Source organism: Anser brachyrhynchus (genome assembly GCF_964034855.1).
Source record: "Anser brachyrhynchus genome assembly, chromosome: 1".
NCBI classification, from domain to species: Eukaryota; Metazoa; Chordata; class Aves; order Anseriformes; family Anatidae; genus Anser; species Anser brachyrhynchus.
Window position 1 is genome coordinate 212,036,177 of NC_137694.1, and position 14,948 is coordinate 212,051,124.

The window sequence follows — 14,948 nt, forward strand, 5'->3', positions numbered from 1 at the left end:
CAGCTCCCCTCCGGGAGCCTTGCTGAGCACACAGCCCCAGCCGCCACCAGAGCCTGTCTTGGCTGGGCTGGAGGTGCCGCCGTGTTGTCCCTCAGGACATCAAGCAGGGCTGTCTCCCACAGCCACACCGGGGTCTCCTGCCCTGGTCCTTGCTGTGCTGGGGGGCTGTCGGGGTGTGTGGTCACCCAGGGCGGGAGGTGCCAGAGGTGGGAAGGGCACAGGTAGCTGCAGCGTTCTCCAGTCAGGGCTGACCTGCAGCAGCACCCGGTGCTGTGCTCCAAGGAGGGACCCCAGGGAAGGGCATCCTACACTGAATTGGGGCCAGAGCAGGCTCTGCCTGCTGCAAAACCCCACAGCTCCTGGCTCCGGGGAGGGCTTGAGGGAGCAAGTGCAGCCTGGACTTTAACATTTATTTAAACATTTCGGTTCCTTCCAATGCAAGCACTAGAGACAGCAGGTGAAGCCAACAGGAGCCAGGTCCCTGACAAAGAGCAGGAGGAGAGCATCAGGAGAGGAGCAGAGCTTCTTGCCTCAGGATGTGGTGGATGCTAAAAGTTCACATGGCTTAAGGGCAGCATTTTGGAGCACATGATGATACAGCAACCATCAGTACCTCGGGTGACCGAGCCCTGGCACAGGCTGCCCAGAGAGGGGCTGGGGGCTCCTCCGTGGGGTCTCCAGCAGCCGCCGGGACGTGGGGCTGGGCGAGTGGCTCCACGGGGCCCTGCTGGAGCAGGAGTTGGACCAGAGGGTCCTGGAGGTCCCTGCCAACATCAGCCACTCAGTAATCCCATGATTCTGTGATCCCTGAGCACCAAATGGCCAGGAGAGTGCTTGGGAAAGTTTCAGATATCCTTGCCCTGCTCTTACACCTCCCTCCCTATGGCACCTGCTCTTGGCCACCAGCAAAGAGAAGCAATGGGCTTCACGTGTGGCCCAGAACAACCAGCTTCGTGCCACCCAGGCGAACCCAGGAGCATCCCCCAGCTCTGCAGGCTCAGCAGCATCCCTGCGGGTATGGGCACTCCCTCCCTGTGCTGAGTGCTGTGCATACGGTGCTGCCCCACAGCCCCGACCCTGGGGGCTCAGCTTCATCTAAGGCATTTTTTCACAAAGGACCTGCTCCTGCTGCTCGTCACCAGCCCTGTGGATCTCTGTTCCTCCAGGGTCTCTTCCTGCGAGGAGCGGGGAGGAGTATGCTGTAAAATACAAGCTTCCGTGAAAACGCTGACAGTTCCAGGCTCCACCATGAACTGCTCAGCTGGGACTAGGAACAGCAATAGATATTAAGAGATTAGCACTCAAATCACTTCAGTTCCTGTCAAATTCACAAGGATTAATACCCCCGTGGTCTAGAGAAGCAAGCAGTGTACTGTATAAATTAGGCAAGATTCACTGCCTGCATCGTCCGGAGGGGGAAACTGAGGTCCAGACCCATGATGACTTGCCCAGATTTTATCCCAGGAGCAGAGCCAGTGTTGATGTGGCATTATTTTAAGGACCATCCCTTCGCTTTAATCTCATCCTTATCTCCTTCCATTCCAAGCCATGGGTTCAACAACCAGCCCCAGGTTTTCATTCTCTGCCCGAGCTCACAGAGGTTTTGGGAGCACATCCCACGCTCCTTTAGGGGGGCCCTGCTGCGAGCCCCAGGGGCTGGGAACCATCACCACTTTCCCATCTTCTCCCCGCGCTGTGGCCGGTGCCTGCTCAAGGTGGGACAAAGCCAGGGTGCAAGCAGCGGGGTGCACCCAGGGCCGTACCTGCCCGGCTGGATTCCCCAGCTGTGACTCAGTGCTGGGGCATCCTCTGGCTGCTGCCTGAGCCCTGGCAGTTCTGGCACCACGGCGGAAAGATCGCACGCCTGACAGCACGCTGCCGCCCGCACATGTGCTGCGGTTGCCCCAGATTCTTCGGGCAACAAATCTCCCTTCGGCGGGAGCGCGCGAGCTCCTGCCCCTCCTCGTGCTGCTGGCTCCCATGGCCGTCCTCCGACCTGCTGATTTCATTTGTCACTCCCGCTCATTTTTTTTCCGTGTTGTTGTTATTTGATTTCCTCCCACCAGCCTGGATCTTGGGGGAAAACGACTGCTCGATGGCTCTCGTTTCGGCGCAGGCCAGTTCAGCAGGCCGTCACTGCACGCTTGCACTTAGCGCTGTTATTAATGCAGCCAGGCTACAGCGCCTTTCAATTTGTCTCCATTTCGGGGCTCTGGTGGAGGTGTGGATGAGGCAGGAGGAATGGCACTGCCTTGCTTTTTGCTGTTACTTCTCGGGGACTTTCTAGAGTCAGGCTGCCCTGGAAGACGTGGCGTGCCATGCCCGTGAGCCCTGCAGCAGTGGCAGGGATGAAGCAGCGTGGGTGCAGCGTGCGACCCCTGCACCAGCAGCCAGCAGCGTGGCGCCAAGCCCGCTGACCCCTGCGTGTCAGAGCCGGCCTTCCCACATCGCCTTGGCAAGAAGACATCCACGGGGAGTCCCCTCTTCCCCGGAACAGATGGTTCCCATGGTTGTTTATCCCCCGCCTGTCTTATTCCCAAGTGGAATAAATGCCTGGCACCAGTCCCCCCGCCAGAAGCAGCTCACAAGATGAGAGCAGCTTCGGGTGGGGAGGACGTGGAGCCTCCTGACCCAGCCGTGTGGCGGGGACCTTGGCACCAGCCCGTGCCCACCGAGGTGTGCCCAGCCTGCTCCTCGCCCCCTCAGCCCCTCCGTGCAGCCAGCGTAGTGCCGGCTGCCTCTTCTACCCAAATGTGACTCCCGGTGCTTAAAAGCTGCGTTTTTCTCTGCTACATGTAGGTCTGTACTATTTTCTCCTCTAGAGAAAACTTAGCCCGGTATCCAAGCAGCTTACGATAGTCCTTCTGCAAACGGCAGCGCAAGCTCCCAGGCTCACTCGCTAGGAGACGGATCTCCTCCTCTCAGCAGCCCCTGGAGTTTCAGAAACGCTGAGAAATTTAAATAGCCTGATGAAACGCTTCCACTTCTTCTAAAATATTTTGATGCATTCCATTAGAAACGTTCTTTTTTTTTTTTTTTTTCCCAGTCACTTCCAGTTAATTTCCTGCTCGCTCTCTCGTCTGGAAGCACCCAGCAGTGTAGGGGAGGGCTGGACCCATGCTCCAGCCCCAAGGACTGGGGGGATCTGGGGGGTTTATGAGCATGGGAGAGCTCCAGGCTCCCAGCCAAGGCCGGAGACATCGCGCAGACCTCAGGAGGATGTGAATGTCTGATGGATGCCACAAAAACAGGACGCTGAAGGCAGAGGATCCTGAATCACCAAGCTTTGTCACCAAATGCCCATGCCACGTTTTAAGGAGGTTTTTTTCAGCAGGTTTCTCTACCAGACTCAAGCAAAGAGGTCTTGAACTCTGCTGCTGCTCCCCACCACTGTGAAGGAGACTCGCAGTGCTCGGATCTCTCTGGTATCACCTCTGCATCCTCTGGAGCTTCCCTCCCGCCGCACACGTCCCCGCGTCCCTGCTCCTCTCAGACATTGTTGATCCGGCGCCTGCCAGCCCGTGCCTCCCAAAGCGGCTGCCTTTGGGCACAGGAGGGGCAGGCAAGGATTCCGACAATGAACTCCCTCGGCATTTGCAAGCATTCCCAGGTTCCTACCCTCCTGGCACAAACACGAGGCCCTGCATGCGTAAGAGCCACCGTGGGTGCGTTCGTGCTGCCTCTCCCCCCGTGCACATTTTGGAGGTGCCCGTGCAGGCACCGCCACTTGCTCCCATCTGTGTGTGTCGTGGATGCATGCAACCAGCCCAGCTCCTGCCACCTCTCTCCGAGTCCTGCACCAGCAGGGATTTTTGCACGGCCACATCCCACCAACCACGAGCTGCAGGGGGGTTGCTGCAGGTCTGGGGCACCGAAGGATGCGGCACCCATCACCGTGGTGCGCCCGAGGACTGCACACCCTCCTGGTGCAAATCGCTCCCTGCCTCATCGCTTCCTCTGGTACGGCAAAGGGTGGCAAAGCAAAGGTGTTGCCGAGAGGTGCTGAGCACCTTCAGGTCTCCAGCCCAGTCCTGCTGAGAGCAGGGGCAGCGATGGGGCCAGCCAGGCAGCCCAGGGCTTCATCCCATCCGTCTCCAAGGATGGAGGCAACGCAGCCCCTTTGGGCCACTCGACGGTTGAAGAGCTGCTCCATATACCCAGTGTGAACGTCGCTGTCTCCAGCTGGTCCTGCTCATCCTCCTGCCACGCACTTGTGGAGAGCCTGGCTCCATCCTGCGTGCGGTGACAGCCCGGAGGCAGCAGCAGGCTCTGCTGGACCCCTGACACCGCTGCTTGTGCAGGACGGACAAGCCCAGCTCCCCCAGCCTCTCCTCATAAGACTTGCTCTCTCGATGCTCTCCTGCTGCCTGGGAGAACCCACCTAAGCTGCTCCTTGTGCTGCTTGCAGCCCCCAGCCCACTTTAGGGTCTCATCACCATTATCACAGCCCCCTCTGACCCCTCAAGGGCCCACGCAGATGTGCTTCAGGATGCTTTGGGAGCAGCAGTAGCAGCAAAGCAGCCACCGACCTCGAGCACCCAGGGGTGCAAGAAGTCACCGGCTCTGAGATGAGTTCCTCCGAGTTTCCCTGTGGGAATTCGAGCCCTGCATCGAATACAGGGAACTTCCTTGTGCCGTGGGGATCCCAGCTGCTGTGCCAACTGCTCTCAGCTGTGAAATTTCTGCATTTACCTCCTTTGTCTGAATTACCTAAATCAGCACCTCGCTGTGCCTGTCTAAAGCCTGCAGCCTGGGGTTACAACAGCCTGGAGCTGCCTGGGTGTCTCCCCAGCTGGTTGCTCCCTGATCCTCTGGACACCTCTGAGACCTTTTTCCCAATTCCACGTGCTTCCCTGAGCCCACCCAGGTGACACCGGGCTCACAGGACCTCACGTGAAAAAAATGCCCCAAGAACTTTTGGGGGCTCCTCCGCAGGGTCTCCAGCAGCCACCGGGATGTGGGGCTGGGCGAGCGGCTCCGCGGGGCCCTGCTGGGGCAGGGGCTGGACCAGATCACCTCCAGGGGTCCCTTCCCAGCCCCACCATCCCCCCTGGTTCTGAAGAAGGTCCCAGACGTGGAGGATGGTCCTTTCCCCCCAGCACCATGCCCCAGCACCGCAGCAGCTGCTGGCTCCCTCCTGCGCCCTGCCCCAAGCTCCTGCCTCGCGCTGGGGGAGCTGGGCTGGAGGCAGAGGGTCCCTGGGGGGCAGAGGAGCCCCTGCACAAACCGCTCCTGATCCTCCGCGTGATTCCATGCTAGCTGTGGCAAAAACCCCTTTGGCCAAGTGGACGGCAGCCCGTGCTCCCGGCGCTGCCACGAGCCGTATATCTTCATTTGTCGTCAAGAAGCCCGAGCGCTGCTGGTGTTCCGAAGGCACCGCTACAGCTACATGCCCTCGTACCGATATTTGTGCCGTGCATATCAAACAAGCCGTGCTTTCGACTTCTGCAGAGCCTCCTTAGCTACGGTATTGAATTTTTTTTTGAGTTCTGAATAGCTGCGCATTGTCCTCGAGTGCTCATTGTACAGGATACCAATTCCGCCGCTAATGTAGATGTATTTGCTGATACAAAGCAATTTGCTCTGCAGATACCTTCCTCACAAAGGGCCCGGCACCGCCGCCGCGCCGCTCTCGGAGCCGCAGACCTGGAGAGAGCAATTTGCTCCTTGAAGCCTGCTTCTCCCCCCGGAGGAGCGCGGGTGCAGGGGATTGCCCCTGGGGTTTCCAGCCCCCCCAGGTTTCCCTTACGCTTGTCTCTCGAGCTCCCCTGGGTGTGCATACATCCCGAACGAAGCCTTCAGGGGAGCGGGGAGGAGGTGGGGGGCCCTTTTTTGACCTCTCCGTGCTCTTGTGCTGGGGGTTGCATGCCTGCGGCGAGGGGCTGGGAGGTGACCTACAGGCGTGGGGCTGGTGTCTGGGGACCTCTCCTCCATGTATCTCCATTTGCTTCCGCAGATTTTGGTGCTGTGCAGAATTGCATCCCCTGTCGAGCCCCCAGTGTGCTCAGATGGGCCTGGGGGGCACCAGGGTGTAAGGGCGGCAGGGGGAGGATGGTGCCTGGCAGCTCGCTCCAGCCCAGGCACCTCGGCTTCGGGCCATGCCCATGAACCCCTCTCTCAGCCCCAACCACCAGACACCCCGTGCTCGCTGCTGGACGCGGCCCCCACAGGGATGGGGACGTGGCCACAGCACGGTCAGGCTTGGGGGGGGTCCCGCTGCTCGGGGACGTCCCCATCGGAGCTCGTTTCCAGCAGGGAAAAACTGCACTTTTCCCTCAAAACGCATCGTGCCATCGCCATCTGTATTCCCACCGAAAGGAGCACTGCTCTTGTCGTGCCGGCAGAAATTTCTGAAAGAAAGTCCCACTTCAGCAACCCTTTTCTTTTCCCCCATCCGATTTTCCAGCTGTTTTTCCCAGCGCACCCAGAAACCCAAGAAGTCTTTCAGGGAGGGAAGAAAACGATGAAATGGAGAAAAGCTTTCCCATTTTCGGTGACATTTATAACGGGAACAGAAAAAGAACAGAAAACAACACCCAGAGGAACCTGGCGCGCTGTTTTCATCGCAAGGTCGGTACAAGCTGTTCTCAAAAAATAAATAAATAAATAAAGTGGAAAGAAATCCTCAATGATCGGGAAGATGATTTCCCGCGCCAGCAGGTGGGGGGAATCTGCCACGAGTGGGCAGGGAAAAGGCCCCCCAGTCCTCACCCAGTGCTTCCAGCCCCAGCTGGGGGGTCCCACTCGGGGGGGGGGGGCGTTTTGGGTGGCCCCGGGGGTCTGCCGGTGGTCTGCCATCCCCCCCCTCCGGTGGGCAGGGCGGTGATGTGAGGCACGCAGCAGCCTGCAGCTCCTGCTAATGAAAAGATGCTCGCAGCAGATAGGGAGGGGAAATTAAAGCAGCGTGGTGGGGAAGGGCGAGCTGCGGGAACAGTCCCCGGCTGGTGAGGGCAGGGTGTTGGGGGGGGTCAGCAAACCTGGTGTGGGGCTCCGGTCAGCGCCCCCCTCCTGCCTCCCCAGCACCCACACCTATTTTTAATTTAATTTTAGCCCTTTTTCTGCTGCCACTCTGTCCTACAGGGGCCGAAATCAGAGCCGAGCATGTGGTGCTGGCTTGGCCACCCGGAGCAGATATTGCACTTGGCACCGCCTGCCCTGATCCCATTTTTGGGGTCTGTGCAGGGGCTCCGTGGCCGTGGTGGTGGCCCCACACCTGGGACAACCCAGGGCTGCTTCCAGCAGTGGCTCAGCCTGGCTCGGCACAGCTCGCCAGCTCCAGAGCTTCAGCTGCAGCACAGTGCCCCAGACACCAGCACCGTGGCACAGCAGGGGCTGGAGAACCCCAAAAGCTGCCTTGGGTTTGGGGTTGGAGAAGGGCAGCCAAGGCTGGGTCCTCCTGGTTGTAGGAGGAAGGAAGCAGGCACATCCTGGGGGAAAAAATCTGGATTCTGGTGTATAAGGTGTCCCCACACAGGTGGGAATGGGGATGGGGATGGGGATACGATGGGGCTGGGGGCAGGAAGGGAAAGGGGAAGGGGAAGGGGATAGGAGTGGGAATGGGGGAAAGGGTTGGGAAAGGGGAATTTGATGGGAAAAGGGATGGCAAAGGGATGGGAATGGGAAGGGAATAGAATGGGGATGGAATGAGATGGATATAGGGATGGGGATGGGATGAGATGGGGATGGGGATGGGGATGGGTATAGGATGAGATGAGGATGGGGCTGGAATGGGGATAAAGATGGGAATGGGATGAGATGGGGATGGGGTTGGGATGGGGATGGGATGAGATGGGATGAAATGGGGATGGGGATGGGGTTGGAATGGGGATAGAGGTGGGGATGGGAAGAGATGGAGTTGGGGATGGATTTACAGCACTGCTGGCTCCAGCTGGGTCCCTGCATCCCCCCCCCCAGCACAGCCTGGAGCTGGCAGGAGCAGCGGAAGGGTGGCTGGTCCCATCTCCTGGGGCCACATCCAGCACTCGTCAGCGAGCCTGCCCTGAAGCCTCTTGCAGCTCCCCCTGCCTGGTCACATCTGTCAGCCGAGCTGCGCGGCGCAGACGGGGACCCGCGGGCTCCATCGCGCCGAGACTTCACTGCCAGTGCTGGCAGTGGGGAGCGAGCCGAGGGGTGGTGGCATCCGTCCCCAGGGACGATGTGGCACCCAGCCCTGGGACGCTCGTGGGACAGTCCCGGCACAGCCGCCCTGCACAGACCTGGTCCCCAGGGACACCTCTGCTGGGGGACATCGGCACCCCTGCTGCCACCGTGCCCTGCTGGCAGCACGCAGGGGCCTCGTGCTTGGCTCCTCGTGCTCAGCACCCTCCTCACCCCTCCACCATCCTCACGCTGGGAGAAAACGGGGGCTAAAAAGCCCCACGCGGCCACGGGAAAGAAGCGAGACTGGGGTGAAAAAAAATAAAAAAAAATCAAATGAAATCAGCAGCGTGCCCAGCCAGACGCGGGGACGTGGAAATTAGCAGCGTTACCAACCGCCCCCTCTGCGCGCGCGCTGCCTCCCCCAGAGGGGCGCAGACGGGGATTAGCTGTGCGGGAGGCAGTAATGGATTGCACAAAATCAATGCCAGGCAGCGGCGGGGGCTTTTGTCGGGCGGTGACGAGGCGCCGCGCTACACGCAGCGCTGCAGATAAGCGCCGTGCCACCGAACAAGCCCCGGGAAGCGCACCGGTGACCCCCACGCTCCGCACCAGGGACAGGCACTGAGCCCCTGGGGTGGGGGTCCCACGGGCCAGGGGCTGCGCGGGTGTTTGGGATGGGTTTTCTGGGGCCATGCAAGGACTGAGGCACAAAACCTGGTGTTCGGGGCATCCGCAGCTGCAAACAGCAGGGCTCAGCGCTCGGCTTCTGCGGGATCCAGGTGTGTTCCCTCCTGACGTATTGCTCCTGTGCCTGCCCCCAAAACAGCCAGGAATGGCCCCAAAGGACGGTGCACGGCTCTGAAACCAAGCTCAGGGCACTCCATCCGCGTTTGCCAAACAGAAAGCGAACCAAAGCTTTTTTACTCCTTTATTTTTCTCTGTTTGGAAGAACCAGCAGGTGCTGCCATGGGAAGCAGCCAAACGGGAGACGGCAGCAGCCAGACGGGCTGCCTGGGAGGAAAGTCCTCGCTGGGGGGGTGGTGGTGAGGGTGTCACCCTGCGGTGACAGTCCTGCTCCCTGCCGTGCTCGGGGGCTTCTTGTGGTGGGGATAAAACAGGGCTGAGATCTCAGGCAGTGGTGGGAGGACTCAGTGCCCACCGGGGCTGCCTGCAGGCACAGAAGGGACCTGGTGTCCCCAAGCACTCCTTGGAGGATCCTGCACGGGTTGTGGATCAGTTTTACTGCCCTCACTGAGAGCTGGTGCTCAGCTCTCCCTTCCCAGCAGGGCAGTGGCAGTGTGGAAGTGATCAGGGCTGTCTGGACACAGGGACAGGGACGTCGGTGTCCCCTGGACCAAGAGGAACGTGGTCCCCACCGCAGCACCGGACCCTGCCTCTCTGTGCCTGCACATGGGGGCTCCACACCCTGCCCGAGCCCCCCTGTGCCCCCCGCTGCCTCCTGCGGCCATCCCAGCCTCCAGCCCCTTGTTGTACCCCTGGCAGCTCCCCAAACCCACCCGGCCACCCAGGGGCTGGCGACCCCAGCATCTCCCCAAGCCCACCCAGGGGCTGGCCACCCCGGCATCTTCCCAAACCCACCCAGGGGCCAATCACCCCAGCCCCCTGCACCCGCCGCCTCCTCCCCTGCACGACGCAAGGCTAAATCCACGCGAGTTCGCAAAGTGCCGCAGCAACAGGTGCTGCAGCACGGGGTCTGCCACCGGTGGGCCCGCCGGGGACACGCGGCACATGGGGCTGGCACGCCGCCGCCCCAGCAGCGGGCTGCGAGGGCTCGCAGGTAGCCATGGAAACCTCCCGGCGGGATGCTGCGCAGATAAATAGCCAATTTAACGTGATTCTCCTCAAAGAGCTGTTTTTTTTTTTTTTTTATGATTAAGTCCCACAGCTTTTTTAGGTTTTCCTCTTTTTCTTTCTTTCACGTTGGATTCAAGGTCTGGGAGGCGCCGTGTGACGGTGACTTGCGACACTTCTTTGTGTCAAAAGCAACAAAGCAGGCTGAGTTTATCCCGGCGGTGACAAACATGGAAATGTGAGTTTGTTCCCAGCCTGCGTGTGCACGGGGCTGCTGCACACCTGGGCGCTTGTTTATCCCTGTGCCCGTGCACGTGCCCGAGTGTGTGCATGTGCCCGAGCGTGCGCACGCATTTTGGATGCAGGGGCACGAGCACGCGTTCTGCCTGCGCATCCTGCACCCGACATCCACGTGGGAATTTGCAAATTGTGCATGTGTGTGCACACACGGGTGTGTATCCGTCTGTGTGCTCAGCTCAGGGTGTCTGTGGGGATGTCCCCACCAAGCCCATGTCAGCTCCCAGGTATGATCCCCCCCGAAATGCCCCGCAGCCGGAGGAGCAGCGGCCAAGCAGGAGCCCGGGCTCTTTCTTCTCCTGAACTGGCGTCGAGAAGGAAGCTGATTTATGCCCCGAGTTTCAGTCTGTCATTTGTTCTTCTCCTCCGAACGATTCTCCCCTTTCCTCGTTTTGCTTTATGATTTACTTCTCCTCCTAGCCTCTGCCCTCGGGAGAGCGCTGGCACCGCTTTCTGTGACAAAGGCAGGGCTCGGCGTGGCGCTGGGCTGCAGCGAGGAGGGATGCGGGTGCTCCAGGGGGATGCCCTTTGCTGTCCCTGTCCCACACCACCCACCTCGGGCCACCAGCTCGCCCTTCTGCCACCGGCAGGCCGCCTGGGGCATCTCAGTTAGGATTCGGCCTGCGTCGGCCAGGGGAGCTCTGGCCATCAGAGCGGCCAGGGCCCCGTGGTCAGCACTGGTGTGTGCCGTGTCGCTGTGCCAGGATGTCACCCAAAGTGCCAGCGCCAGCCCCGTGCGGGGACACATCGGGGACCTCTCCGTGCTGACAGCGTCGCTGCGAGGCGGCTGGGGCGGGAGGCGATGCCCGCGGGGAGATTGAAAGCTCTGTTATTTTTAAATAAATGTAAATTGCCGTCAGCTTAACGGAGAGAGACAAGGCGAGCTCCCCCTCGCAGACAGCGCGACAAAGGCGGGTGGGCGAAGAGGAGCCCGGTGCCCACACGGCTGCCGCCCCCCCCCCCGGGCACACCCGGGGCTGTGCCGTAACGAGGGCAGCGTGGAGCAGCAGCGTCACCTCTCAGGGAGCCACAGGGGTGACAAGGGTTGGTGACCGTCCCCTGCGAGGGCACAGCACTGGCCTGGCTCCGTTCATGCCCTGGGACGCGCCTTCGGCACAGAGTAGCCCCGGGATGGTTTTTGCAGGGGAGAAAATTTAATTCCCAGGTTTAATCGCTGCCTCTGCCACCTCCGCCACCGGCTCTCCTTGGGCTTGTCTCCTTGCCCAGCGTCCTTCCTCACCCTGCACGTCCTCGTCCATCCTCCCCAGCTGCCTGGTGCAGAGCCCCTGACGCCCACCCCAGCACCTTGGTGCAGGGGGCTCAGCACCAAGCCCCCAGCACCGCCAGCACCCCAGGTAACAGTGGTGAACCCAGCCGAGGCATTTCGCGGGGTCACCCCAACTCTGCAGCCCCTTCTCCCCAGCGCCACGCCCGCTCGGCACGCATTTAGTTTTTGAAATTTCCTTTATTTTCCCTGTTACGCCAGGAGCGGCGTGTAGGCGGCTGATGGAGAGGGAGGAGGCGAGCGTGGGAAGGGGGTGGGGAGCGCGTGGATTGAGGAAAGGTTGCAAAAGGGGGGGGGGGGGGGCTCTCCCTGCCCCATCTCTTTGTGCCCCTCTCCCCTTCCCACTGCCGCCAGCTGGAAGCCCTGCTGCCCCTCTCCATGGGATCAGGGGGGTGAGGACCCCAGAAAATAGGGCTGGAGTTTGCATTCGTAGAAAGTTTCTTCCTCCCCATGGAGCAGCCCCAATGGGCAGCCCACGCCAAGCCCATTTTACTGATGGGTAAACCGAGGGTGGGCGTGGGGGGAAGCAGCCCTCCATCCTCCCACCCCCTTGGCTGCAGCAGCGTCCCGACAAGGCCGTGCTGCTCCGGGGGAGGAAGGCAGCGGCCCCACGCTCTGTGCTGCTGGGGTGAAAAAACTGGTGATGGAGAAAAGGCGGGAGGGAGAGAACGAAAAAAAAAATATATGAGAGAGCGCACAGCAAAGCCCGTGACAGTTTAATGGGGCTGCTGATGAAATAATGACTGTTTTAAAGTCTGCTGGAGTGTGGCTGTGCCTCTATTAAATCTGGGAGCTGATAATCCGCGGAGTTCATTACCATGTTGGGGAGAAAAGCAGCCGCTCGGCGGGACGTGGGGACGGGGTGCAGGGTCCCCGTGCCGGTGCGTGCCATGGGCACGGCTGTGCTGGCACGGGGGGCGCAGGGGGACGGCCCCCACGGGTGTCCTGGGGCAGCTGCAGCACCGCAGCGGGCACCTGGGCTCCCTGCACTGCCCCGATCCCTCTCAGTTCTCTGCCGGGGCCAGGAGTGTGAACATGGGGAGCCCCCCGAGGGGCAGGTCAGGGGGGCGCAGAGGTGTCCGCCCCAGATGCATTTACACGACACCTCCCCAGTCCCCAGGGGCCTTCAGGGCCGGCCAGCTCGGAGGTGCTGCATGCTTGCTGCGTGCCAGGGAGGTGCCAGGCACTTTACATAACTTGGCAAGCGGCAGCAGCACCGCGGGCGATGGATCCCCCCCCCGCACACCCAGCCTGGCTGCGAGCGCAGAGCCGCTCGCCCAGGCACTGCCGTGGGGGTGGCAGCGTCCTCCCCCTGCGCCTGGGCACCAGCGCCCACGTGCAGGGCGGCCCCCTCCTCTCCCCTGCTCACACCTTGAGCCCTTGTGCCTCCGGCCCTCACACCTCCACTGCCCACACCTCCAGCCCTCGCACCTCCAGCCCTTGCACCTCCAGACCTCACACCTCCAGATCTCACACCTCCAGCCCTTGCACCTCCAGCCCTTGCACCTCCAATGCTCACGTCTCCAGCCCTTGTACGTCTACTGCCCTCATCTCCGCTGCTCACACTTCCAGCCCTTGTGCCTCCTCTGCGCACACCTCCAGCCCTTGCACCTCCAGCCCTCACACCTCCAGCCCTCACACCTCCAGGCCTTGCACTTCCAGCCGTTGCACCTCCAGCCCTCACACCTCCAGCCCTTGCACCTCCAGCCCTTGCACCTCCAGACGTTGCACCTCCAGACCTCACACCTCCAGACCTCACACCTCCAGACCTCACACCTCCAGCCCTCACATATCCAGCCCTTGAACCTCCAGCCCTTGCACCTCCAGCCTTCACACCTCCAGCCCTTGTACCTCCAGCCCTCGCACCTCCAGCCCTTACACCTCCAGCCCTCGCATCTCCAGCCGTTGTACTTCCAGCTGTTGCACCTCCAGACCTTACACCTCCAGCCCTTGCACCTCCAGCCGTTGCACCTCCAGACTTCACATCTCCAGACCTTGCACCTCCAGCCCTTGCACCTCCAGCCGTTGCACCTCCAGACCTCCAGCCCTCACATGGGCAGCGCTCACCAGCCCAGGCTGGTGGGAGGCACTCAGGGCTATTTCAGGGGGGACAGGGACGGGCTCACACAGGGTGCTGAGCCATCATCCAGCCTGCAGGGAGGAGGGGGTGGCATTGCTGGGAAAAGCAAATGCTCGTGTTCAAACACACCCACAGCAACTCTGCGCTTTCTGCCTGCTCACCGAGGGGCCGAACCTCGATCCCCCAGCAGTGCAGGGCCAGCAGGCGGAGAGGCTCAGACCCTCTGAGCAGCCCATTTCCACCAGCAGCCCCCAATATCCTCGTGGGTGCACGGTGTCCCCCCCAGCAGTGACTCTTGCTTGGCATTTACGGACTCTCCATGCTCAGTGCACAAAGTCACTGCTGCTCCTGGCACCGCCGTTACCTGCTCTGGTGTATGGCAGAGGGTGGCACGGCGGCACCCCAGGGACCCAGCCCGTGCCAGGGCCACTGGTGATAGCAGCACGAGCCTGGAGCGTGCCGAGGGCTCCGTGCACGCCATGGAGCAGCGCCGGGTCACAGCCTGCAGCTGGGGAGGGCCCAGAAATCACCCTCACGTGCCGGCATGCCGGCGGTGTCGGGAATTTATTAAGTTGTTTGCAAATGACTCTGCGATTAATCACTTGTCTGTGCAAGGTATCACATGGCGCTCGCCTCCGCGGCTCTATATATAGAGGGGAGGTGTAGGTAGGAGCCATCCATCCCGCTCCTCGGAGACAGGCTCTTGGCTGGGCTTCCTCCTGCGGCGGGGCCAGCTCCAAGCCGGGGTCAGCAGAAGGGGCTGCAACACACCCAGTCCCCCCTGCACCCACCCTGGGTCCCCCGAGAGCTCCAGCTTTGCGGTCAGAGGGGCTGGGTGAGGGGCAGAGCCCCCCCCGTCTCCTCCAGGCCCTCCCAGGTCAGGTCCCCGCCAGGTCACTGGTGGAGCCCACGTGCAGGCAGGGAACCAGGAGGGAGATGAAGGGAAAACCAGATCCTACCCTCGTGGGTCCCAGACCTGATGGGAACCATGGTATTGATGTGGCTCAGCCCCAGCCCAAACCACGACCGTGGTGGCTTTCAGGATCTGCTTGCGGCACCAGCCAGCCTCCAGCACAGCCCCAAAGGCCAGAATCAGTCCTCAGAGTGAAAAGCCCAGCTCGGAGCTACCCGGAGGCTCTGCTCCCCTTTTTGGGTGCTGCATTGCTCGCCTCCCCACCAGCACGTGCAGACCTCAGGGGCACGGTGCACCAAGCGCACGGTGCAGGAACCAAATGTACAGGCAGGCGGCGAGCACACGAGCAGACCACATGCATGGTAAGTTGCAAATATGCACTTACAAATGCCCTACGTGTGTGCAGACAAGTGTGCATGCCAACTGAGTGCAGGTGCATGCAGACACCAGGCGTGTGCAGC

General features: G+C 61.2%; 1 protein-coding gene across 1 annotated transcript; it reads right to left on the reverse strand.

The window, feature by feature from the left end:
• Positions 1-10,024: 10,024 nt before the first annotated feature.
• Positions 10,025-13,895, reverse strand: LOC308187831 (uncharacterized protein; the record flags this gene model as incomplete). The annotated part of the gene is made up of 3 exons (XM_080576188.1): positions 10,025-13,120; positions 13,166-13,590; positions 13,885-13,895. The coding sequence occupies 3 exons, from the start codon at positions 13,893-13,895 to the stop codon at positions 12,621-12,623; spliced, it is 936 nt and encodes a 311-aa protein (XP_080432314.1). The 3' UTR covers positions 10,025-12,620.
• Positions 13,896-14,948: the final 1,053 nt, after the last annotated feature.